We start from the raw sequence: 24,994 nt of genomic DNA on the forward strand, positions 1-24,994 counted from the left end.
TCCATGTAAAATTATCATTTAGGACCAAATTATAGCAGAAAATCGATTTTCTCTAAATCTTTACCCTGAATTTCTACGTTCAAAAAACTGATTTTTGAAGGTTTGCTCAAATGCTTTCTATAAATTTGGTCATAGAAGGCGTAGATTACGAGATAAAATTTTGGTGTCTTCGACAAAGTTGCTTGAATTGGCAAGCCCAACAACTTTCTAGAAGACAAAAAAATTCCCAAAAATATTCCTGTAAAGTTAGATTTCCAAAATCACCCTAATCGTGAACCACCCTAATTTTAAACCAAACCAAAAGTTGCCCCTTTCCATTTGCAACAACTCTTCTGAAGACACCAAAGCTCCAAAACTTAACCATTTTTCGGAAAATCTATTTTCCACTTAATTTTACGATCTGGACCACTGTGCATTGTCATTTAAATTGTAAAAAATGCGTAGATGCATAGTCTGGGACACTACATAACTGCATACTTTTTTTACTTGAAACATAGGAAATGTTAGTAAAAACACTGCCAAAATTGACCCCTAAAAAAACACATTTTTAAAAACATTGGCAAAGTCACAAACTTTCAACCTTTCCAAAAAATGGTTGAAAATTGATTTTTAGCGAATATTTAGATCAAAGCCCGTCTAGAGGCGGGAATGGGTTGTAGAGGGTTAACTAAAGACGTTGAGTGGTCCAATCCAATACATAATGGTCGGCAGCGATCCAATACATACACAGAAAAAAAAAATCATGGTAATATCACATCTGGAAAGGGGTATGTCAGAAAAAATGTGTAATTTTACCTCTGAAAATGTGTAATTTTACCACTTTTCTGTTGTAATGTCGCTTTTTCAGTCTAAATTGAGGTAAAATTACATCATAAAAGAGTTAATATTCAATCTTCCAAATTTACATAATTTTTAACTGTGTACTGGTCGGCACCAATGGGTCATTAATTCACGGAAATAGGTAGGTATTTCTTATGTGAAATAATTTCTATTAGAAAATATAAAACTATTAAATTATAAATTGAAGGAATTGTGTCAAAAATTAAAAAGATCCTGAATCTAAAGATTTCGTTAGATTGAAACATGAATGAATATATATGAATGTAAAAATACTAAGTTGCTCTTATAGATAATTGCTCAGTGAGGGTTAAAACTGCTCGACCTAGCTCAAATGACTCATAAAGCGAGTTACGAACATAGAATTGCATTAGCTCTGGGGGAGAGAGACTCCAAAAAGCAAAACTTAATAAATACAGTCATTGGCTTTATTCCAGCCGCTGGAGGGTTGACTAGCACAAGAAGCACACCAGTTGCACCAGCTGAAACGAGAAAGAAGTTTTTTGTTCGTTTCGTTGGCTGGCTGGATTTGGAGAAACTCTGGCAGAGCTCTGTGGCTTCACCGACGTGCTCAGACACCCGAAGCCTCTTTAGCTCAGTAGGCAGAGCGCTGGTCTTGTAAACCAGCGGTCGTGAGTTCGATTCTCACAGGAGGCAGAGGGTTATATTTTTTGAGTTGTAGATTTTGATAACACAATAGGGGCTTTGTTTGACTCATTAGCAAAATGCAAACAAAAAAGATAATTTGACTAGCACTTCTGAAATGTGTCTTTTGTGGAAATTGGATCCAACGTAAGGTAGCTATTTGTCAAGCTGAAGCGATCAAAGAAAAACTTTTTGCCCGAAAAGCTACCCAAAATGTATCATTCAACACTTTCAGCAGCGTCAAGTTGGGTGGTTTGTCCTTTCCGTACCTCCCAGCCAGCCAAAACTTTCCACAAAACGGAGAAACTCTCAAAGCTCGCCCATCAAACATTCATTAAAAGTTGTAAAGCTGTGTGCCCCGTGCAAAACTTTCCTCATCTCGACGAGGCGTGTTGGAAAATGACAGCAGGGAAAACAAGAAATCACTGGCTCTCGCCGTGTCAGAGGGGATATTAATGGAAATTGCGGTGCTGAAATATTGAACCAGTCAGCTGATGGGACTCCCACGAGCTTTCGTTCGTTCTGCTTCTCCTTCATCCGGAGGGGTGAAAATTTGAGCTATGTGTTACTTAGGTTAATTTTTTTTTACATTGAAATTTCACAAAAAATGATTGTTTAGCTGGTTGAATCATGCAAAATTACTTAAAATTGAGTGAATCTCTATTAATTTTATGACACTCGTAAGTAATTCTTATAAGAAAGGTCTGTATGAATTTTATGAGTCTCTTAAGAATTTAACCTTTTTTTTTAATCTTTTTACAATCGCTACGATTTTTTATTTGCACAACATTTTATTTGTATTTTTAAAAATTGTAAAAATAGTATTTTTTTAAATGTTAATTTAAAATTGTTCTTTAGAACATGCACTCTAAATACTTTTAAAAATAATGTATACATTGATATGTTTTCCTAATTTTCTTTTTAACATTTTTTATACTTTCTTCCCTTTGAAACTGTTTACAGTCCAAATAACCCTTCCAAATTGAGCTGTTTTCAGTTTAATTTTATGCCACTCGAGTCCCCCCCTTTCAGGCTGGCACTTTGTTTGCCCAAAATATTGTTCCTTATCAGGTCGGTCTACATCAGACAGTGCCGAGCCAGGGCCAGGATCATAACAACCGTAGTCTCCCTCTCCATAAAAAAAACTTCAACCCACAGTAGCATAATATTTTCACGACATCGTAATGAAGCAAATTTGATCAAATAGACTTATCTCGACGGGGGATCTCCCGTCCCGGTTGGCCCCAAAAATCTGCTCATTGTAGGGGGTTGGTCCATTATGGAGCTGAAGCTGTGGGAGTTAGTTTGGATGTTGACGATTGGTTGGTTGGCAACCCAGCACGTGTCTGTTCCCGTCAGGAAGCTAATGACAATTGACTAAATGCTTGAACTCTTGAAACTTTTTTTTGTCGTTGAGAAAGTTTATTCTTATGGTTTTAAGTCAGGGATGCCAGAGTCTAACTTGGAAGAAGTTGGTGTAATTTCATTATGTTTTTATCGGATCGTATCATAACCAAAGAGTTCGGCGATTCTGATAATTCTAAGATAAATTTTGGATCATAAGAGTCTGAGAATAGAAACACGATCAATATGTATATTCAACGTTTTAGTTCTTCACAACAAAACGAAATGTAAAACTAATTTCGTTTGCATAATCTGGCAGCACTGCCGCTGCGTTTCAAATCACATCCCGAAGAATGACTAAGCAACAGGACACTGCCCATCAAGGAAATCTGATTTGCAGACATCCTGTGGCCACACGATGATGATGATGATGGTGGCGATGATGAAGATGATGGCTCCTGACTCTCCGACAAGGGCAAGCCAACAATCAACTAGTACATTTCTCTTCCTTTTGCTCTTATTAGCTCGTCCAACCAGGGGTGACCGTTGATGTCTGACACTGACACATCAGTCAGCTGGAAGTATCCTCCCGGGGGCAACATTTTTCACAATAGGGCTATGGATGGTCTAGGCAAAAGAGGCGGGGAATATAGCGTCCATGGATGTCTATGCTAGAAAAGTTAGGATTCCAACTGATTCTTCTCTAGTTTGTAGGATAGTCTTTAGGATCGGGCCTACAAAAAACGCAAATCTAAGGTAATGCCGTGATTTGCGTTTTTTTTTGTTAAAAATTTAGGTTTTAAATCCTTACACACTTAGATTTTTCTACCGAATTCGGTAAATTTTACCGAATTTTCAACAGCTGAACAGTTCGGTAAACCGAAAATAACTAAATTCTGTAAAAAAATTACCAAAATTCGGTAACGAATTTTGACAGATGGTTTACCGATCTAAACTTTACCGATTTTTCAACTACCAAATTCGGTAAAAAATCTAAATGTGTACCTTAGTGAGGAAGGCAAAAAATTGGAAATTTGTTGTTTCGTGTATCTATTTTTTCCGAAAAGTTGCTTAAGACACAAAATCGATCAGAAATCCATTGTGAATAAATGGACAAAGTTTCATCAAAATCAAATAATATAAAGCAGGGCTGCGGAGTCGGGTCATATTTCAAGCGACTCCGACTCCGGCTTTCTGAATTTAGCCGACTCCGACTCCGACTCCGACTCCGGCTCCGGCTTTCAGCTCCAACTGACTCCGACTCCACATATTTTTAAATATTTCAAAAGTTAGTTAACTATTATTTTGAAAATATTGATAAATATAGGATTATTTAAACACTCACTAAATGTCAAGTTTTTCTCAAGGAAAATAATTTCGAATCACAAAACTGAAAAAAATCTAGGTTACAATTTGTATATTAAAACAGTAATCAATAAATATTTTCAGATTTGAAGGCAATTTTAGAAGAACAATTTTGTTAGTTAATTTGGATCTATTTACACAACCTCAAATTTACACTTAATTTATTTAAAGCAAATAAATTTTAATATTTCATTCGTATTTTTTTTAAATGATCATAAAAAGAAATCTAGCCTTCATGATCGATTTAAATAACATATGAGTTTAATTTGCTCACTTTTAGTCAGCCAGCCAGCCATTAATAAGAAGCACAGTGGCAATCAAAGTCACCTTGGCTTTTATTTAATATGTACATTAGGGTGGGTCATTTTTTCGAAAGTTCTCGGATCCGGCTGAAATAAAGACCATATTGTAGAGGGGATCCATAGAGGCTCTCATACCAAATTTAAGCTCATTTGGTTGAAAACTGGCTCGTCGCTCGGGGGTTAAAGTTTACATGGAAATTACTATGGGAAATGCGCGATTTTGCTTCAAACGCTCCTACAGGCTAAGCGACAAACTTTAACCCACACTTACACTAGGTAGCCGTGTCGGGGGTGGTCCAAGGAACATTTTTCTCTAAGGGTTCATGGTCATCCGTTCAACCCTGAGCTTGCGCAAAGCCGAAACATCCGGCGACGCCGCAATCCTTCTAAATCCCGGTTTTAACGGTCAACGCATGCTACGAAACTTTGATTGAAGCATCAAATGAATGAATGAGAAACACGACGCCAAACGTCAACTTGCTAAAATTTAAACAACGGTTCGCCGTCGATTTCGCTGGCCCGTCGGCAAATACAGCGCAAGTTGGTTTCCGGAAGCACGCTGCAAAAGAAAGTGACATGACGAGCTGGCCACACCATAGCGGCAGAATTTCAGTGCGTACCCGCGGATGCCAGTAGCAGCGTCAACCGAAAAAAGTTTCAAGTTGGGGGAGAAAGAGCAGCAGCTGCAAGGTTCGAAAAAGAAGGTCTCAAATCGGTAAGTTCAATCAATTGAGTCTAGAACTTGAAAACCTTTCAATAACCGTCACTATAAATTTTAGACAGTTGTGTCGTGAGAACGCAGAAAATCAACAACGCTGACCAACATGCAAATGAGTTGCAGCAAAATCTCCAGCATCCTGTAAACGCCTGCAAAACCGACAAAAGTTGGGGAGCTGTTGCCACAGAAGGGGGAGGAAGGCGGCCAATCCAACACAGAAATGATCACCGGCAAGGCAGGAAAGATAATCTGGTCCATCAATGCTCAGTCAAAGGGCGTTTCAGGGACGCAAACCGGATGAAGCCAGAACTAACATGTACCGTGATGTACACGATGGCCACCAAAATATCCGTGCGGGATGTGTATCGACAAGAATCACATCCGGGACGAAGATCGTGAACCGGTGATGGAAGTCATTGTATGGCCGTTCAATTTTATCGCGTCACATACGAAATAGATGTTACGAATGTATTTATTATTTTGTGGTTGAAATAAATTCATAAGCAGTTTTTTTCTTGAGCACCTTCTTTAGAAGCTATTTATTTAATTGTCTATCGAGCGGATCAACTTCTAAGCATCTTCCTCGAGCATCTGCTCTCGCTTGCCCTTCTGGGTGGCGGCACACGGCACAATTGTCCCCAATACTCGCAACCATTCTGCCGGAAGTACATCGACGTGTGGTTCGCAAAGGAGGTCAACTGTCCGCCGCCGGGTTGAACAAGGCACGTCGGAGTGCATTCCGACGTCACCAAAACGCTGTACAGTAGGTTCCTCATCCCCCCATTGGTGGATCTTGTCCAATCGCCATTATCCACTTCTGATCTTGCACAGACATTCGCCGCAACAAAAACTTCCCGTACCGTTAGCCTCAGTCCGAATTGTTCCGGAACGTAACCACTTCACCCCGCTATCTACCGGAAGTCGATGCACGCAATGATGCGAACTGTTATCGGTCAACAACACCGTGGCCACTAGCCAATGATCAAGCTGCAATGCGCGGTTCGTAAATGTTGGTGAGCAAGTGTGTTGACGTTTGGCGTCGTGTTTCTCATTCATTCATTTGATGCTTCAATCAAAGTTTCGTAGCATGCGTTGACCGTTAAACCCGGGATTTAGAAGGATTGCGGCGTCGCCGGATGTTTCGGCTTTGCGCAAGCTCAGGGTTGAACGGATGACCATGAACCCTTAGAGAAAAATGTTCCTTGGACCACCCCCGACACGGCTACCTAGTGTAAGTGTGGGTTAAAGTTTGTCGCTTAGCCTGTAGGAGCGTTTGAAGCAAAATCACGCATTTCCCATAGTAATTTCCATGTAAACTTTAACCCCCGAGCGACAAGCCAGTTTTCAATCAAATGAGCTCAAATTTGGTATGAGAGCCCCTATGGGTCCCCTCTACAATATGGTCTTTATTTCAGCCGGATCCGAGCACTTTCGAAAAAAATGACCCACCCTAATGTACATGGACAACACGCCATAGCTGAAGGAGATTATTATTGAAAATATTAAAAAAAATCTCCTTAGAAAGGACGCTTAAGAGGTTCTTTTCAAATATCCGTGACCTAGAAAATATTTTACATGTGGATTTTTGTTTTATTTTAATTTTAACATTTTCTATATATTTAAAAGGATGCGCGCGATTCTTGAATCTTCACTTAAAATTAAGCTTTATGAATGATCGTGCGCCTCCTTCAAAATATATGAAAAAAAAAATTGAAAAAAACCCAGGTTTAATTTTTTTTAAATAAGCTGCCTTTCCAAGAAGATTTTTTAGGTTTATTGATTTGCAATGATAATCACCTTCCGAGGCTTGGGACATATACATTATGAGAAAATTATTACCGGTTGAATAATTTTTAAAAAATAACTTAGAATCCTATCATTTTATTTATGGGTAATTCTCCGCCAACTCACACAGCAGTTGCCCCGACCCCTCTTCAATTTGCGTGAAACTTTGTCCTAAGGGGTAACTTTTGTCCCTGATCACGAATCCGAGGTCCGTTTTTTGATATCTCGTGACGGAGGGGCGGTACGACCCCTTCCATTTTTGAACATGCGAAAAAAGAGGTGTTTTTCAATAATTTGCAGCCTGAAACGGTGATGAGATAGAAATTTGGTGTCAAAGGGACTTTTATGTAAAATTAGACGCCCGATTTGATGGCGTACTCAGAATTCCAAAAAAACGTATTTTTCATCGAAAAAAACACTAAAAAAGTTTTAAAAATTATCCCATTTTCCGTTACTTGACTGTAAAAATTTTTGGAACATGTCATTTTATGGGAAATTTAATGTACTTTTCGAATATACATTGACCCAGAAGGGTCATTTTTTCATCTAGAACAAAATTTTTCATTTTAAAATTTCGTGTTTTTTCTAACTTTGCAGGGTTATTTTTTAGAGTATAACAATGTTCTACAAAGTTGTAGAGCAGACCATAACAAAAATTTTGATATATAGACATAAGGGGTTTGCTTATAAACATCACGAGTTATCGCGATTTTACGAAAAAAAAGTTTTGAAAAACTGGTCGTCATCGATCATGGCCGTTCATGGTCACCCGCGACAGACACGGACGACGAAACAAAGAAAAACGCGAAAAGTAACTTTTTCAAAACTTTTTTTCGTAAAATCGCGATAACTCGTGATGTTTATAAGCAAACCCCAAATGGGAGAATTTTTAAAACTTTTTTAGTGTTTTTTTCGATGAAAAATACGTTTTTTCGGAATTCTGAGTACGCCATCAAATCGGGCGTCTAATTTTACATAAAAGTCCCTTTGACACCAAATTTCTATCTCATCACCATTTCAGGCTGCAAATTATTGAAAAACACCTATTTTTTCGCATGTTCAAAAATGGAAGGGGTCGTACCGCCCCTCCGTCATGAGATATCAAAAAACGAACCTCGGATTCGTGATCAGGGACAAAAGTGTTACCCCTTAGGACAAAGTTTCACGCAAATCGAAGAGGGGTCGGGGCAACTTTTCCCGATTTCGTGTGAGTTGGTAGAGAATTACCCTTATACATTTTTTATTACGTCCTTTTTGGTACTGAAATCTTGAGATTTGTTCAACGATAATTTGCTATGATATCAAAATAGCCTGCCGAAACTTTCATATTTTAGTAGACAAATAGTAAACATTAAGATAATCGATATATTTAACATATTCCATGATTATTTCAAATTAGTTGCAACATTTTTAAATATTTTTTGTCAGTTTCAAATATTTTAAACGCGACACTTTGATTTTTATTATACTTAGGTACAAAAAAAAATTGCATTTTGAATTCCTAGTAATAGATTGTTATAATCGTAGATTATTTTATGGAAGAATTATACTGTCAGTGATTTTTTTCCGATTTCCAAACAGTGTTTATTATTTTAATTCTTTAATGCTATTTTTTCGCTATTTTCGGGGTGAAAATTACTGGATGTGTATTTTTTCACAACGAACTGGCTTGAGTTTGGTCAAATTAGAATTGAAATCTACACAAATATAGGCAAAAGAATGCAGTCAAGAAACAATTGAATATTTCTGAGTACTAAACCAATATTGTTTATTATTTTTAAAGTTATGATACTACATACTTGGGTTTGAGATGATTAACAGGTTATCATTTAGTGAGCATAGTGGAATAACACAATTAGAGCATTCCAATCACAATAAAAATTATTCAAAACCATTATGACATCTAATAAATCTCTTGAAAAAAATGAAAAAATGACAACGCATGCGACTTCAAAAAATATATAAATATAAGAAGTTTTGTGAAATAACCATTATAATAAATACTGAACATATAAAAAAATATATTTGTTGTTGAATTTAAGATAACTCCGACTCCGGGTTATCAGAAACTTTCAGCTCCGACTCCGACTCCAGCTCATTAAAATTTAGCCGACTCCGACTCCAGCTCATTAAAATTTAGCCGACTCCGACTCCGACTCCAGCTGTTCGAGGTCTGACGACTCCGACTCCAACTCCAGGTCCTCAAAAAGACCCGACTCCACCGACTCCGGCTCCGACTCCACAGCCCTGATACAAAGAAATAACAGAAAACCACTCACCTTCCAAATTTACAAGAAAAATAGTGTGCATCAAAAGAGTTTTCACAAAATAGATAAAGACGTGAAATCTTTTAAGAAAAACATGTTCATGAATTTTCAAACATTTTGTAATTTTGACAACAGCATAACCATTATCATGTTCAAAATATTTTGCTAAACTTATTTTAAAATTTGATGTGGAATTTGAAATGAATTGATTTTAAATTTTTAGACCATATAATTTTAGATCAGAAATTCATTTTGAAGGGCATTAATTGTTAAAAAAAAAACAAAGAAAAAATCAGATAATACTTTGAAACCATGAAAATTGTTCTCCAAGGAAAATAAACAACAGCAATTAAATTAAATTAACATATTAAATTTAATGAAGGGTCTAAACTTTGGGCCATTCATAAAACAATTTTCAGGGGCCTTTGCAGGCCGGATGAAATGGCTTCATGGGCCATTAGGGTGTAATAACAAAATCGATTTTCCAGCACAGCAATTTTTCAGTTCCTTTTAGGTTTTAGGGAAAAACTTTTTTTTTAAATTTCGATATTCAAAAAAATCCACGTTTTACGCGATTTCAAACACGTTTTACGCGATAATAATATAATGGGCCATTAGGGTGTAATATGGTTGTATGGAAAAAAATAAAGTTGTCCAAATTTAGCGAGCACAGCAATTTTTCAGTTCCTTTTGGGGTCCTGAACAACTCTCCAAAGTTTGGGAACGATTGGTTTAGTCCTCACTTTGCGCAAAGCGATTAAATTTTCCACATAAATTCGTATGGGGAAAACCATTTTTTTTATTTTGATATTTATAAAATCCACGTTTCACGCTGTATTAAAACCGGATTAATTTTTGGATGCTCTGGAAGGTGCTCTACAACATTCCCGAAGAGAGTATGGTGCTAACTTGCTCCTAAAAAAAGGTACAGCGTGTTCAAAACTCGACTGAAACGTGTTTTTTGCTCGAAAAGACGTTTTAGACGAGTTTTGAGGACGCTGTATCTTCTTTCAGGAGCAAGTTAGCACCATACTCTCTTTGGGAAAGTTGTAGAGCACCTTCCAGAGCATCCGAATATGAATCCGGTTTTAGTACAGCGTGAAACGTGGATTTTATAAATATCAAAATAAAAAAAAATGGTTTTTCCCATACAAATTTATATGGAAAATTGAATCGCTTTGCGCAAAGTGAGGACTAAACCAATCGTTCCCAAACTTTGGGGAGTTGTTTAGGACCCCAAAAGGAACTGAAAAATTGCTGTGCTGGAAAATCGATTTTCATATTACACCCTAATGGGCCATACCCGGCCCACGGGCCGTAGGTAATGATGGCTCTGGTCTAATGATTTAACATGAACATTTTCTCATGTTTAGTATAAATCCGTTTTTTTAACTTTTCAGAAACTTTTTCAGAACTTTTTTTTCACATCTACAAATTCGCCCTATTGAAAAGTTAATACGGAAATGTTGAAATTATTGAAACAAGAAAGTAAAATAATTCAAAGGTATCTTAAAATCTACTGCGCTGTTTTAATTTAAAAAAAAACAAAACCTTAAGACAGTTCTGGAGTTTTTTATTTTTTTTTAAAGGTCCAATAAACCTTATTTTCAGTTTTTGCATTTTGGGAGATTTTTAATACCCCTGACTCAAGGCGGCTTCAAAAACACTCAAAAAGTAAAAACTGGAAATTTGGTTTATAGGACCTTTCCAAAAATAACTCCAGAGTACTCTTTAAAATAAATGTTTTCTTACCGTGCTCACTGAAACTAAATCCCATGGACACTGGTGGCCCGGACACCAGCAGCAGCTTCTTCCTGTCCAGGCAAATTTTCGCAGCGGGAAACGGAAATGAAAGTGGAAACGTGTCAATTAGTCGTTGGAGTTTTCCGCCTCCCCCTACCAATCTCCCCAGCAAAAAGCCGCGAAACAAGAAGAAGCAGCCTGAGAATGTACCCTTTCGGTATGATTCTAGCTTGGTGCCGCAGCAGTGGCCATAAAATCCGGAATGTTTTTTTTCCTTGCTTGCTGGCTTGTTTGTCCTGGTTAGCCTGGCTGTTGACGGTGGCAAACCTTTTTTTTATGGGCGATAAACATTGGCCTCTCTGCTCTGCTCGGCTGGTGGTGCTTTGCCAAGGAGATTTCCGGAATGACTTTTCGCTTAGCGGAGGCGTAAAGGTTGTAATTCGTGGTTGGCACTTTCGCAATTAGGAGGTGGATGATTTTGTGATTATAGGGTAGAATTATGTGGGAACGTGAAGATTAATTGGAAGCTGGAGAATTGTGGATAGTGTGGTTTGCAGGATGATTTTTATTCATAGATTTAACATGTGGGTGGATCAAATATCGAAAACATATTTGAAAATTAAAAAATTTGTTAACGCCAGGTTTTATAAATTTTTTTGAAAAAAAACCATAAACACCCATCAATCTGCCATCACTGTTACAATAACACACACACACACAAACACAGGAAAAACACGGCACACGCTGCCGGCTTCGGGCCGCCGTGCAATTATAGCCATTAACTAGCTCTCTAGCGCTGTCTCTGTTCGGCTTAAAAGTTTTGCCCCGAGGAACGCCACTAAAAGCTAACTAAAAGCAGCGGCACAGCATGGTTCATTTTACCACCGGCGCGCGCGGAATATATTAAAATGACGATGTGTGCGAGTGCGGGAGAAAAATATCGCCGTGGGTGTACTATTTAGTAAAAAAAATATATTGCTGTTGAAATTTAAGTTTAGAAATCATTTTGTATTGATTTTATCTATTTGCAGCTTCATTAATCTTGAAAAATCGTTGGGTGATACACTCACCCTGCTCCATTTACCCATTTGTGTTAAAAACACAAATTTTCAATTTCATTTTAAAAAGGAATAGATCATTGAAACTCTTGTTGAAGGCACATTGTGACAAGGGTCATTTTACCACATTTTACGCTTTTTAAAGTGTTTTTAAAACATTATTTAAATTGTGCATTTGTCATACTATTTCCAGACTAACAATATTTATTCCTATTTTTTTAGTTGTTGGTTAGGATAGTTTTGAAGAAACTTGGTCCTCAAAATTAAATTCTAATTTTTATTTCACTTTTAATCACTTTTGAGCTATGGCCGAGTAAGGACAAAAAATATTAGGGTAGTGTAGCTAATAGGAGAAATATACCCATTTTAAGCCTAATAAGCGGTCGTGTTTCAATGATGTTGGATGATCTGGAGCAGGGCTTGCGAAATTTCGACTTTTTTGGTGATAGCTGACAGAACACTCCAATCGTCTTCACCACGACAACCTGATTTTTACATTCTACTTTCGTTCGTTTCACACACAAAGGAATGAGTGCTACGCAAAGTCACTCACACAATCATTGACTTCCCTCCAGGGGAAAAATCGCTTGGAGAGCGTTCGTTTGACATTCTACCGAGATTCCGATCATCTCTCCAATGATAGCAATCATATGACTCCTGTCACCACGCAGCATACATTAGGAAGAGAGAGACAAAAACGAGAGAAAGAGAAAGAGCACGTTGTCTCGTTCGAGCGGTTGCTTGAGATTGAGGCATTTTTCCTTCGTTTTTGCTTCGTGTTTACGTTCACTGACCGTCGCCAAGCAACGACGGTCATGATAGGCGTTGTGTGTCAGCGATCAAATATCGTTTTGGGAAATGATCGCTGACAGAAAGTTCTATCGAATATCGAGCAGTCCCATTCAGTGACAGATCCCTTTTCAAGCATTGATCTGGAGTGTTCCTTGAAATTCACTAAAACCAAGTACACCAACTAGTAGAGCAACTTTTTGTGAACATTTCTGTTTATTTTCACTTTTTTTAAAAGTTATGCTATTCCTTTTACAAGCATTTAAAAAAATATTCAAAAATGCATTCTAATCAGTCGAGTGCATTGGGCCACGCCCATTTATCTATTTTCAGCTTAGTTCAGTTTTTCTTCCATTGCTCTTTTGGGTCTGCTTAGTGCTGCCAAAATTGATGAAATTTTAAGCGAACATTCACGACAAGTAGCATTTATAGAGAAAGTTTTTTGGCAACACCACAAGCGCTGCTGGTTTTTCTTGAAAAGTCCACGTAATTTATGCACGAGCTTATTTTCGAAATAAAATTTTAACCACCTGATGTGTGCTTTTTGCATTGTTTTGATTTTTTGTTGTTGTTTTTTTTTTGTGCTTGTGCCCATGACTCAAAAAGCCATTTTGCGTCATTGGTTCGTCTATACAAGTTTCCATACAAATTATTATTAAAAATTGGTATTGTGAAAATCAGAAATTCAACAATAATTTTTCAAAAGGGCCCACTTTTGTTAGGCAATTTTTAAAAGTTATTCTTGAACTTGAAATTTTCAAGATATATTTTTGAAAGGATCCTGTAAAATTCCCTATGAAATTGTCTAAAAAATATTGATTGGAACCACAAAACGAAAAAAAAACATTAAAAAGGTTTTAAAGGTTATCACACAAATAAGAATCAACATTCAAATGCTAACAATTCAGCAACTAATTATTCGATTTTGAATGTCAAAAACTAATAAAATAACTGAAAATTGAATGATTTTTTCCAAAAGAAAACAAAAAATATATATATTTCAGAAAACATTATAAAAGACCTAACTTGTAAAACTTGCCCTTTTCAATTGTTAGTCTTGAATTCTATGAAAACTTGTCACAGAATGGCTTCTTCTACGCTAACTCACTTGTCCCGACACCTCTTAGATTTGCGAGACACTTCGTCCTACGGGGTAATTTTTGATCGAGGTCCGTTTTTTTATACCTCTTGGCGGAGGGGATCTCTTTAATTTTTTAACATTCAAAAAAGACGTATTCACGGTATTGCGGAAGGAAAAAAAAACAAAAAACGGGATGACCCATTGGAGATTTCTACGTAATAATTAGTGTTTCACATTCCTGAGTAAGAATATGTTAGATTCAGAATGCTCTATCGGTGAAAATTGCGTTTTTTCAAAAAAAAGTGTTTTCCTAATCTAGTGTCATGAGAGGAGATACATGGTGCCTCAAGTATTTTTTAATAATTTGTAAATTAGCCTTATTATAATGTTTTGCATTTCTTTTACCTTTAATTTATATAAACCTTAAAAAAAGTATTTTTCAATATTTTTTTTTGAATTTTACTTTGTAACAGGCTACATTTGTATAAAAAACTTTTTTTTTCGAAAATAACAATTTTCATCAAAAGAATATTTTGAATCTAAAATATTCTTGCTCAGGAAGGTGAAACACAACCGTGGTGTTTTCAATAATGTGTAGCCTGAAATGGTGATGATTGGAATTTGGTTTCAAGGGTACTTTTACGTAAAACTAGACGCCCGATTACATGGCGTACTCAAAATTCCGAAAAAACATATTTGTCAACTAAAAAAAAATACAAAAATAGTTTTAAAACCTATGTCATTTTTCGTTTCTCAACTGCAAAAAAATTATTGGCCATGTCTGCATCTGCAATAACCCAGAAGGGTCATCTTTTTTTTAGAACAAAATTTTTCATATTAAAATTTCCTGCTTTTGCAACTTTGCAGGATTCATTACAATGCTGTACAAAGTAGTAGAACAGATAATAAAAATAACTAAAAATAAAACATTGATAACAATTGGAACACCTATGTAAAATTTACCTACATTATTCTCTGAATAAAAAAAATAAAAACAGGCTTGTTTTTTTTTTTGTTATAGAAAAATGGACTACGCCAATCGATTTTATGTCCAATTTTCTTCAAAATGAGGCCTGGATCGACACTAAAAGGTTTGCGGCTTTTGAGATATCGCAATTTGAAAATGGAGGTTTCTAACAGGTGAAATTTTTGGAGGTGATGTCAAAAAAGGAGGTAAAGGAGTGATAATCGAAATTCTTGCTTATTTTGATGGTATCAAAAGTCCCACCAAATTTGAGCTTGATCAGAAAATGTTGATTTCAATTTTGCACTTTTTTGTGTGTTTTTTTAGGTGAAATGTCCCGTAAATATAAATTTCAACTTTTTCAACTGAAATAAGAATGTCGGTACGAAATTTTTCACCACCCTAAAGTTTGACTTGACATCTTAAAACAAAACAGACATTTCAACTTATGACAAAATTAGAATCAAATTCAGAATACCTGATCAGAATAAACAGTTTGGCAATAGTTTGCATTAGCTGATTTAGTTTTTTGATTGATTTTGTACAAAATAATATAAAATAATTATACAATTTCAAATTATGATAAAAAAATAAATCTAAATTGCTTTGATTTTATGACACAGGATAGCACACGCGCGACGCCAGTATAAAAAAATAGCGTGCCATTGCCGCCCGGCGACCCGGCAGCGGTGATGGAAAATAAATAAATAATTGAAACAAAACAAAAGCAAAATTCACACCGATATTTATAGACGGAGCCGGGGTGGTAAAAGTGCAGAAGGGCAAAGTAGTGATTCCATGTACTATAGCATAAGCTTAATTTGATGGAGCGTGGTACTTATGTTGAAACAAATAAAGTGAATAATTTAGTTAGAAATATTTGAAGTGCAAATTTTAAAAAAATATAGAAAAAACTTTGAAAAATGTAATAAAATGTTGGACCTTTCCAAATATAACTCGAATCACTGAAAAGAGTTAGATGCCGCCCGGTGTATAGTAAACAAGCTTTGCACTAGTGTTTGTTCCGTCCTTTGCCTCTTCTCTAAACATTGTTGCTTTCCTGGGCTGTTAGTATATTTACCAGCTCGGATGGCACGAGCTTGTTATTATGCGATTCCAGTTTCCGAAGCCAATTGATCGCGGTGGTTAGGTTTCATGGGAGTGTGTGTTGTGCTCTTTTTTTTGTTGTTCTTGAAGATGAACCAGGAAATTGATTTTTAATTGGTGAGTAATTGTAGTGGGCGTTTCTTTTCCCTTGAACGTAATATGATTTGAAAAAATTAAAACTCTTAAATAATTCTTCTTTTTTAAATAAAACCTGAACTTTTTCATTCCCTCAGTCGATTCTACAATCAATACATCAATTATTAATTTGCCACACATACACACACAGTTTGCCATATGTTATCAGCGAACTTTCCGTTGTTTGAGGAGCCAAGTTTTCTCACAATGGTGAGCTGGGTAAAAAGGGGAGGATTTTTCTCGCCGTGTCGTTGCATTAATCAGAAAGACTAGCGCAAATTGCAGGTGACGCGCGAGGCGCTTAATATTTCATGCAAGGCAAATTAAAAATTCAACTCTTTGTTCTTTTTAAAAGGAGAGTAATTACGTGAAGAGAAGAAAACTTTTATGTTGAAGTGGATACCTTTTGAAAAGCAGATATAATAGTTGATATTTTAGAATTTGTCTTTGCTCTGTCTTTTAAAATTTAGAATATTATGATTGATTTACAATTTCAATTAATTTTAAAGTTATCTATTCAGAATTAAAAAAAAAGAAATGAGCAGGTTCGAAATAAAAGAACATCAACTTAAAATTGTGGAAAATCATGCTTTATCCCTATTACCTGTTGTAAAATGAAACAGCTGTTTAAAAGTTAATGAAGACATCATCATTATTATTCCTAAGTACACGAGGAATTTAACAACCACGACGCATAAAATGTGCTCTCCTTTCACCGGTTGCCATCTCTTCCGGGTACGCACCCTAGCTGGTTCGAAAATCTGCTCCGATAAATGGTACGCTACGCGTTATCTTCCAGCTGGCTTCTTTTGCGCGCTGAATTAAATATGCTCAATTTGGTTTATACTTTACGTTTATTACATACAGTCAGCCTTCCACCCGTCTCGCCTTGGGTTGCCATGGAATACAATCTGGCCCCAAGGTTCCAAAACATATTGCGATTAACCCTTAAATTGGAAAATTAAAATATATTCTGACATGATAAGTTTTTTAAAAATCACAAATTTATTACAATAAAATCAATGTTTTATTTTTTTAAAATCAAACTTCAAATAAAAAAGTACAATCAAGGGTTAACCCATGCCGAAACCCTCAACCGCACCGGAACGATTATTGTGTGCAAACAGAAAAAAAACGGGTGATAATGGTAATGATTGCAAAAATAAACATCTCTGCTTGGATTCGAGCTTCAGCGGTTATTGGATTGCAATAAAAAAAAATGCTAAATTTCATATCATTTTTGCCCTCATCCAAATTGAACCTGGGAAAGGTAAACTTTCCAGAATCGTCCCACGGGGACAACGGAGTGGTTTACCACTAAAACCAAACAGGGTGGTGGCTTTATCGGCTTCTCTACTGGTTCCCCGGTAGAGCTTAACAAACTGGGTCAACCCCCTCTGACAAAGTGTTAAAATAACAATCTACCTACGAAATAGTTCGCGGTTTTCCGGAGAAGTGACACCTCTTTGTATGGTTTTATAGGGTGTAGATCAGGCCTGCCCAACCTTTTCGGCTCAATTTTCACATTTTTGATCGTCAAAATTACAATTGTTGATTTTTTCATGGTTTTTTTTATGGAATCGGTTCTCAGATGACCAGTGAACATAACTTTACCAAAAGTTTGAAAAAATATTTATACAAGTCGTTTTTATCTACATTTTACGTCAAAAATCAATCCGGCCCGCGGGCTGGACCAATTTTTCACTTAAAACTTACATAAAATATTTTTTCAAACTTTTATTAAAGTTATGTTCACTGGTTCTCAGATGAACCGATTCCATCAAAGAAACCATGAAAAAATCAACAATTGTAATTTTGACGATCAAAAATGTGAAAATTGAGCCGAAAAGGTTGGGCAGGCCTGGTGTAGATTATACGTCAGAACGTGATTTTAACTATGGCAAAATTAGGATATTTAAATATGTTTTCTACACTGCCGTGTTTTGCCACAAATTCTTTTTATTAATATTGTATTTTAATATTTACATAAAGCTTTTATTCAAGATTTTGTATTTTTGAACAGTTTTTCAAAAAGTCTGAAATATAATTTGTTTGAATTTCGAGGAAATATGGGACAATTATCCGTAATCGCTTGTCTTTGCTTTTTCTTAACACACATTTTTTTCTGAATCCTTTTTAAAGGCCACATTCCAACATTCCATCAAAATGTCACGAGCTATGTCAACGAGACAAAAAAACTTGTAAATTTTATTTCGCTTTCGCCGACCTTCAAGGTCTGTTTTTTCCTCAAAATACACAATCATCCGGAGGTTTTCCACTTCATAACAGTCCACTCTGGCGTACGCTGAAAACTCTTATTAAAGTCGCTTTATTCTGTGGCTTTCCATTGCCCACGGCCCTTTCCAGTCCTCCAAACATCTTGCTAAAGCCAGAATCACAGCAGAAGGAATCTAAAGGAGTCTAAAGCACTTCATAATGGCCAAGGAAAAATTCTAAATTTTCCGCCCCTGTCAGCCTCCAGCCATAGACATTTTTTTTCCACTTCAGATGCACAAATTACCCATTTCTTTTCAAGCAAATTGCTTGCCCCGGGGAGATCCGCTTCAACTTTAGTCATTACTGGCAACACTGAAAGAGACAATGCTTGGAATTTTCCCTTTAGAACAGCTTCTCATGAATAAAATTCCTCTATCAGAAAACTGCCATAGTTCACCAACCCCAACTTATTGACTTTTCGGCGACTAAATATTCCAAATAATTTCACGCTCAAAGGAAACCCAACCCATTTGCCACCGGCACTGTCATCTTCTGTTCGCAAAAAAAATCCTCCGAGAAAAGCCACCCATGATGTACAAAGTGCCGTTCACTCAGTGAATACAAAGACCGCGCACACCCACCCTACTTAGAGTTGCTGTAGAGGACGTCCTCCAGCCCGCGAATTTTCCCGGCCCTGCCCCAGATCGGGCCCCACCAAAAACGACGAGTAGCACAAATATTTTCCAATGTTTGCCTTGGCGCGAGATGACGCGGGCAGGGTGTCGAATCATCAAAAAAAGAAACCTGATTTAGAATGTTCTTGTTTTTTTTTTAATTTATTTTCAATCAATGATCAAAAACAAATAAATTTTATAATATTAATTAAACAAGTAACTTTCAAGTAATTTTTTAGGCATGAATTTTAGAAAATAATAATTTTGACTGGTCTTTCTATTTTTTTGATTAATTTAAATGCTTAAATTTAAATAAATCAATTGCATATAGAGCAATTCTCTACCAAAACCGGAAATGGATTTTTTTTGTATTTTTTTGATTTGGCTCAAACTTTGGGCCTTCCCTTTGACCAAATAAGCTATTTTGTGTGATCGGTTCATCCAAACAAGTCTCCATACAATTTTGGCTGCTGTCCATACAAAAATGGTATGTAAATATTCAAACAGCTGTAACTTTTGAGTGAATTTTCTGATCAATTTGGTGTCTTCGGCAAAGTTGTAGGTATTGTTGAGGACAATTGAGAAAAAAATATGTACACGGAAAAAAAATTGCAGGGCCAAACATTGAATATTACGCCCATTTGAAATGTTAATCTTGATTTAATTTTTTTCAAAATATTTTTTTCGAAAAGATCGGAAAATTTCACGAATGTTTCATGTATTAACATTGAAAATCGGACCATTATTTGCTGAGATATCGACATTAGAAAAAGGTGGGTTGTTTTGGTGAGACTTAGAAAACTTCAATTTTCGTGTTTCTTTTTCTTAAAGCGGCTGTATCTCAGCAACCCGAGGTCCAATCTTCAATGTCTCTTAGACAATTTTATAGCAAATTTTCTGAACTTTTCAAAAAAAATATTTTTAGAAATGGTCGCTCATGGTCACTATTTTTAAAAATCGAAAAACTGCAAATATTTTGCTAAAATCAAACTTTCGGTGGCTATATCTTGAAAACGAAGCCCTTTATCAAAAAAATTGTAAAGTAGTTTTCGATTGCAAATTCAATTTTGCATTAAAAAATAACTTCAAATTTGTTTTTGCATGAAATTTGGATTTTTTTCCAAAAATCACTATTTTTCAGAAAATCACAACTTGGCGGCAGATTTTTTGACCATGTTTCTCTATAGCTCAAAAGTTGCGGATTTTAGTCCCCTAAAACATATCAAAAAATCTCGAAAATCAAAAAATACGTATTTTGGGAAATTGAGTTTTAGTGAAAAAAAAGTTGATAAAAAAATCTGCAATTTTTTTTTCCGTGTACCTATTTTTTTCTCAATTGTCCTCAACAATACCTACAACTTTGCCGAAGACACCAAATTGATCAGAAAATTCACTCAAAAGTTACAGCTGTTTGAATATTTACATACCATTTTTGTATGGACAGCAGCCAAAATTGTATGGAGACTTGTATGGGTGAATCAATGACACAAAATAGCTTATTTGGTCATAGGGAAGGCCCTCACAAAGTTTGAGCCAAATCAAAAAATACAAAAAATAAAAATGGTCGAAATCGGCCGATTTCGTAGAGAGTTGCTCTATATTAAAAGCACACATTGGTAGTGTGAGAAATAAAATATTCTACAAGAGATGGTTAAACTTCATCATTATCCAAATGATATGTCGATGCAAAAAGATATAAAAAAAATTGACCAAGTTATTTACATCGAAAATTTCATAGAAACATTTAAATCGCTTGATATTTGTAAAATTTGTCAACATTTAACTTAATTGAATGCTTTGTTTCTCATTTATCTACTTTGATCAAATACAAAAAATTTCAAAAGCACTCAATTTGTGAACTGTTTTTGCATGCCGGTGTGTTTCGATGCCGGTGTGCTCTTTTGTACCAAGCTTGCTGGGATTCCTATCTAGATAGAACAAGAGAGCACACTGTCATCGTTTTGTTTCAACATTTGGATGAAAAATAGAGTTTGAAAATGCACTTTACACCAGTCCAGTTGTTTTGCAATCATTGGTTTTCAAAATATCTAAACATCGTCGAAAAAAATTGTCGCGGAGAAAAAGAACTATTTCGACGTCGTCGTGCTATCTTGTCGCACCCGCCATTTCGACGTTCCGAGAAAAACACGTTTTAATGTTTGACCTTGAGTAAACAAAAACTAGAGCGCGCATTGTAAACACTAACAATCACGTTTTGTTTGGCTGACCATTCTGTGCATTATCCCAAAGTTTGGTTGAAGTTGGTTGCCGGAGACCCGAGTTATAATTACAAATGTTTACGGTAGCCTAACTTGTACGTGCGTCAAACGCGTTCTGACCTGAAATCTGTTTGGCCAGTTGTCGCACTTACACCAATTTTCAGGGAGTGACAAGATAGCACGACGAGATTGAAACTTCTTTCATATGTAAAGTGACAAAAATGAACGGAGTTTTTTCGGTTTTTATTGCATTTCTCAGGATTGTAATCGAATTTTGGGGATCTGTGAAGGTCAAAAGGTGAGGCATTGTGAGCTGCACAAAATGGCGTTCTTAACTCAATTTGTCCCAAAATGCACGTACGACAAGTTAGCACGACGGCGACGATTTGCGGTACTGTACGTTTGAATTTCATAAAACTTCAAAATATTTTTAAACAACCCCAAACATGCTAAATATGATTATAATTGTAAGAAAATACATTTCAGATTGTTTGAGCCGATTTTGAAGGAGGAGGGAGGAGGGGGGTTTCAATAGTTGTGAGAAATATTTGAATCATTCAATTTTAAAGTGACATGATCAAATTAGAAGTTATGAAATTTCCAAAACGTGACGAAAAAGTTTCTATTATGGGTAATTCTTTGTCATGTGGGTTTACCAAATTTCGACTTTGTCTGTGATATGTGACAGAACACTCCAATGCTTAACAACCCTACAGAAAAAAAATCCTGTGAAATTTGCCCGGAAAATGGTCAAATTTTCACTTTTCTGAAAATCGCCTTATAAAATCCAGGTTTCGTGCTAACTAACTATTTTGACAGCTGGAAAACCCACCTTACCTTACTAATCTACATTCCTTGCCAATCGTCTTCACCATGACAACCTGATTTTGATATTCTACTTTCGATCGTTTCACACACAAACGAATGAGTGCTACGCAAAGTCACTCACACAGTCATTGACTTCCCTCTAGAAATACAATCGCTCAGAGAACGGTCGTTTGACATTCTACCGAGATTCCACTCACGGTGTGTTTTGTAGAACAAACTAATGATAAAAATTCTGTATGTCTGATATTTGGCACCGTCAAAGAAGGGCTCTTTCCCGAAATTTTGCGGGGTATACCGAAATAGTTCGTCGAGGGGTCTGGAGCATCTTTTTTTTTTTTGAAGATTATTATTCGATTTTATGGGATGTTTATTCAAAAAGTCACAGAATTGGATAGTAATTGCATTCAGAAATTTGAATTTTGTTAAAAAGCTGTATAAGAGGCATCTTTGATTTAAAAATTTAAAAATAAACATTATTAAACCGGTTGTTCAAGTTTTTCCAATGAATGATTGAATTTATGCCATTATTTGTTTTGCCTAATGATTGTTTTGAAAAATTAAGAAGAGAAGGGGAGGAAATATAAATTTCTATTAAAATTTGTAGAACAACTCTTACCCATACACAGCTTTTGTACTAGTGAAGATTTACAAGAAAATATCAGCAGTTTGTTATCAATTTTGTGAAATTTTTACATGCTGAATTCGGATTGAGTTTATTAAATAATATTTATAAATATTCAAAGTAGACACCGTGTTATGGAACTCATCTCCCCGCCATTTTCTCCTACAACCAGTGAAATTTTCTTTATTGCCTCCTGTTTAGAGGATAAACCTCTTAAACTATACACAAATTTCTTACTTTAAATCATATTCATTAGAAAGACAATTATAACAATGGTTTTAACTCATAATTTGAAATTATGTTAGGGTAAATAACAATACGGACGGAAAGAGAAACTTTTACCCTAACCCCCATATATCTCTGTAGCAAACTTGGTCTCTTCCACTCTATAGTTTATTGCTTCCGTCACTAACAATAGTTTTTTTTCTCCCTTTTTTTTATTCCAGATGCACTATTCCCGCGACAACGCCAGCTTTGCCACCGTCCCCGGCGTCATCGCCACTTGAAGATGCCGCTGCTGCCGGCAGCGTTATTGTTTGGCCACGAATCGTGCCAATCGTGCCAACAGGCGGCCTCCACTCCCAGGGCCTCTCGTGTGTGGGAGGATGCTCAAGTCAGCAAAATTTGCCGTGATTTTCAGTGAAAAGGACGCAATAGTTGATGTGTGTGTGTGTTTTGTCCCCGCCAGAAATTGTGATCTAGGTTAAGGTTTTTTTTGCGAGTGATTGATTGTGTCGTTTATTATTTGTGAGATTTTTTCCTTCTGTTTTGATTGTGAAAAGAAAAGGTCGCAAACATGGGCGACAGCACGATGGGGTCGGTCAGCTTTCTCCACCTGGGGGACATTGTGTCCCTCTACTCGGAGGGAAGCATTTCCGGATTCCTGAGCACTCTGGGGTAAGTGAAACTTATTCTTTTTTATTGTAAATATTTTGAATTTTTTTTTTGTCTCAATTTAAGTCGTTGATTTTTACTTACTAACTAACTTAATTTGAACAAAACAAAGAACCAAGTTTAATTTAAAAAATCTTGTTTTTAAATTAATTCAATTGAAAAGTTATCTTTTTATTTGTTTATTGACATTTTAAAAAAATTACCATCCAATTTTTCATTAATACTCATTGGTTTGCCGTTACCTATAGAAAGTATTTTTGAAAGTTTATTTTTAATCATTTTTAATCATTTCTGATATTTGTTGTTAAACGTTGAGGAAATATTTTCAGTGGAATTGCCTTCATCAAATTATATTGAATATATGTATTTTTTTTTAAAACAGTCTGTAAAAGCTGGATCCAACAAAAATCAGAGCAACATGAAATAAAATTTCAGGAGAATTTAAACGTGTACATTAGGAATTTTTTTTATTTCATCACTAATCAATTTTAGTAAATAGAAAGGCTAATTAAAAATAATTACTTTTTTATATATTTTTTTTGTCTTAACTGATAAATATATTTTGATGTGTTTTCACTATAAAAACTTTGTCCATCGATTCTTTAGGTCCCAATAAGCCATTTTGCATAATTGGTTTCTCCATACTAATTTGGAGGTTGCTATGCAAATTTTCGAAAAATTATCCTGTGAAGGGATTTTTGGATCAATTTGGTGTTTTCAGCAAAGTTGTAGGTTATTATTAGGACTACTCAGAAAAAAAATTTATGAAGTTTTTATTACAAAAACTTGATTTGAAAAATATCAGTCCCTTTGATCCTCTCCGATGTTACTTTGGAAACTGTTGATCCCATTTAATGTTAAACTCAATTTGTCGAAAAAAAATATTTTAAGGTTTTTCAAATCACGGCTTACATTTCAAAAGGGCTTAACCAGTGATTCAAAATGGATTATTTTGTACTAAGGTATTAATCGATCATCCAAATCAAAAATACAAAAATTAAAAAGTGATTTAATTTGTTTTGCAAATTTCTAGAGAACTGCTCTCATGCTTTTCAAAGAAAGAATTTTATGTTCGTTATTTATATCTTATGAGCAGTTCTCTCAGATTTCGGTCATTCGATTTTTTTTGTTGTATTTTTTAATCCGACTGAAACTTTTTTAGTGCCTTCGGTATGCCCAAAGAAGCCATTTTGCATCATTAGTTTGTCCATATAATTTTCCATACAAATTTGGCAGCTGTCCATACAAAAATGATATGTGAAAATTCAAAAATCTGTATCTTTTGAAGGAATTTTTTCATCGATTTGGTGTCTTCGGCAAAGTTGTAGGTATGGGTACGGACTACACTGGAAAAAAATGATACACGGTAAAAAAATTGGTGATTTTTTATTTAACTTTTT

General features: G+C 35.6%; 1 protein-coding gene and 1 non-coding gene across 5 annotated transcripts in view; both read left to right on the forward strand.

Annotated features, from left to right (window-relative positions):
- LOC120412372 (inositol 1,4,5-trisphosphate receptor) overlaps nt 1–24,994 on the forward strand; it is a 72,418-nt gene that overhangs the window by 12,444 nt on the left and 34,980 nt on the right. For all 4 annotated transcript variants that reach the window (XM_039572793.2, XM_052709534.1, XM_039572794.2 and 1 more), the window contains exon 2: nt 23,147–23,597. In XM_039572793.2, the coding sequence (XP_039428727.1) occupies nt 23,497–23,597 (101 nt within the window). In that variant the 5' untranslated portion in view covers nt 23,147–23,496. The remainder of the gene's footprint in view (nt 1–23,146; nt 23,598–24,994) is intronic.
- Nucleotides 1,422–1,494, forward strand: Trnat-ugu (transfer RNA threonine (anticodon UGU)). Its single transcript has one exon. It is a non-coding gene; the product is annotated as a tRNA-Thr (tRNA).

This window comes from Culex pipiens, chromosome 3, assembly GCF_016801865.2.
Source record: "Culex pipiens pallens isolate TS chromosome 3, TS_CPP_V2, whole genome shotgun sequence".
In the NCBI taxonomy this organism is placed as follows: domain Eukaryota; kingdom Metazoa; phylum Arthropoda; class Insecta; order Diptera; family Culicidae; genus Culex; species Culex pipiens.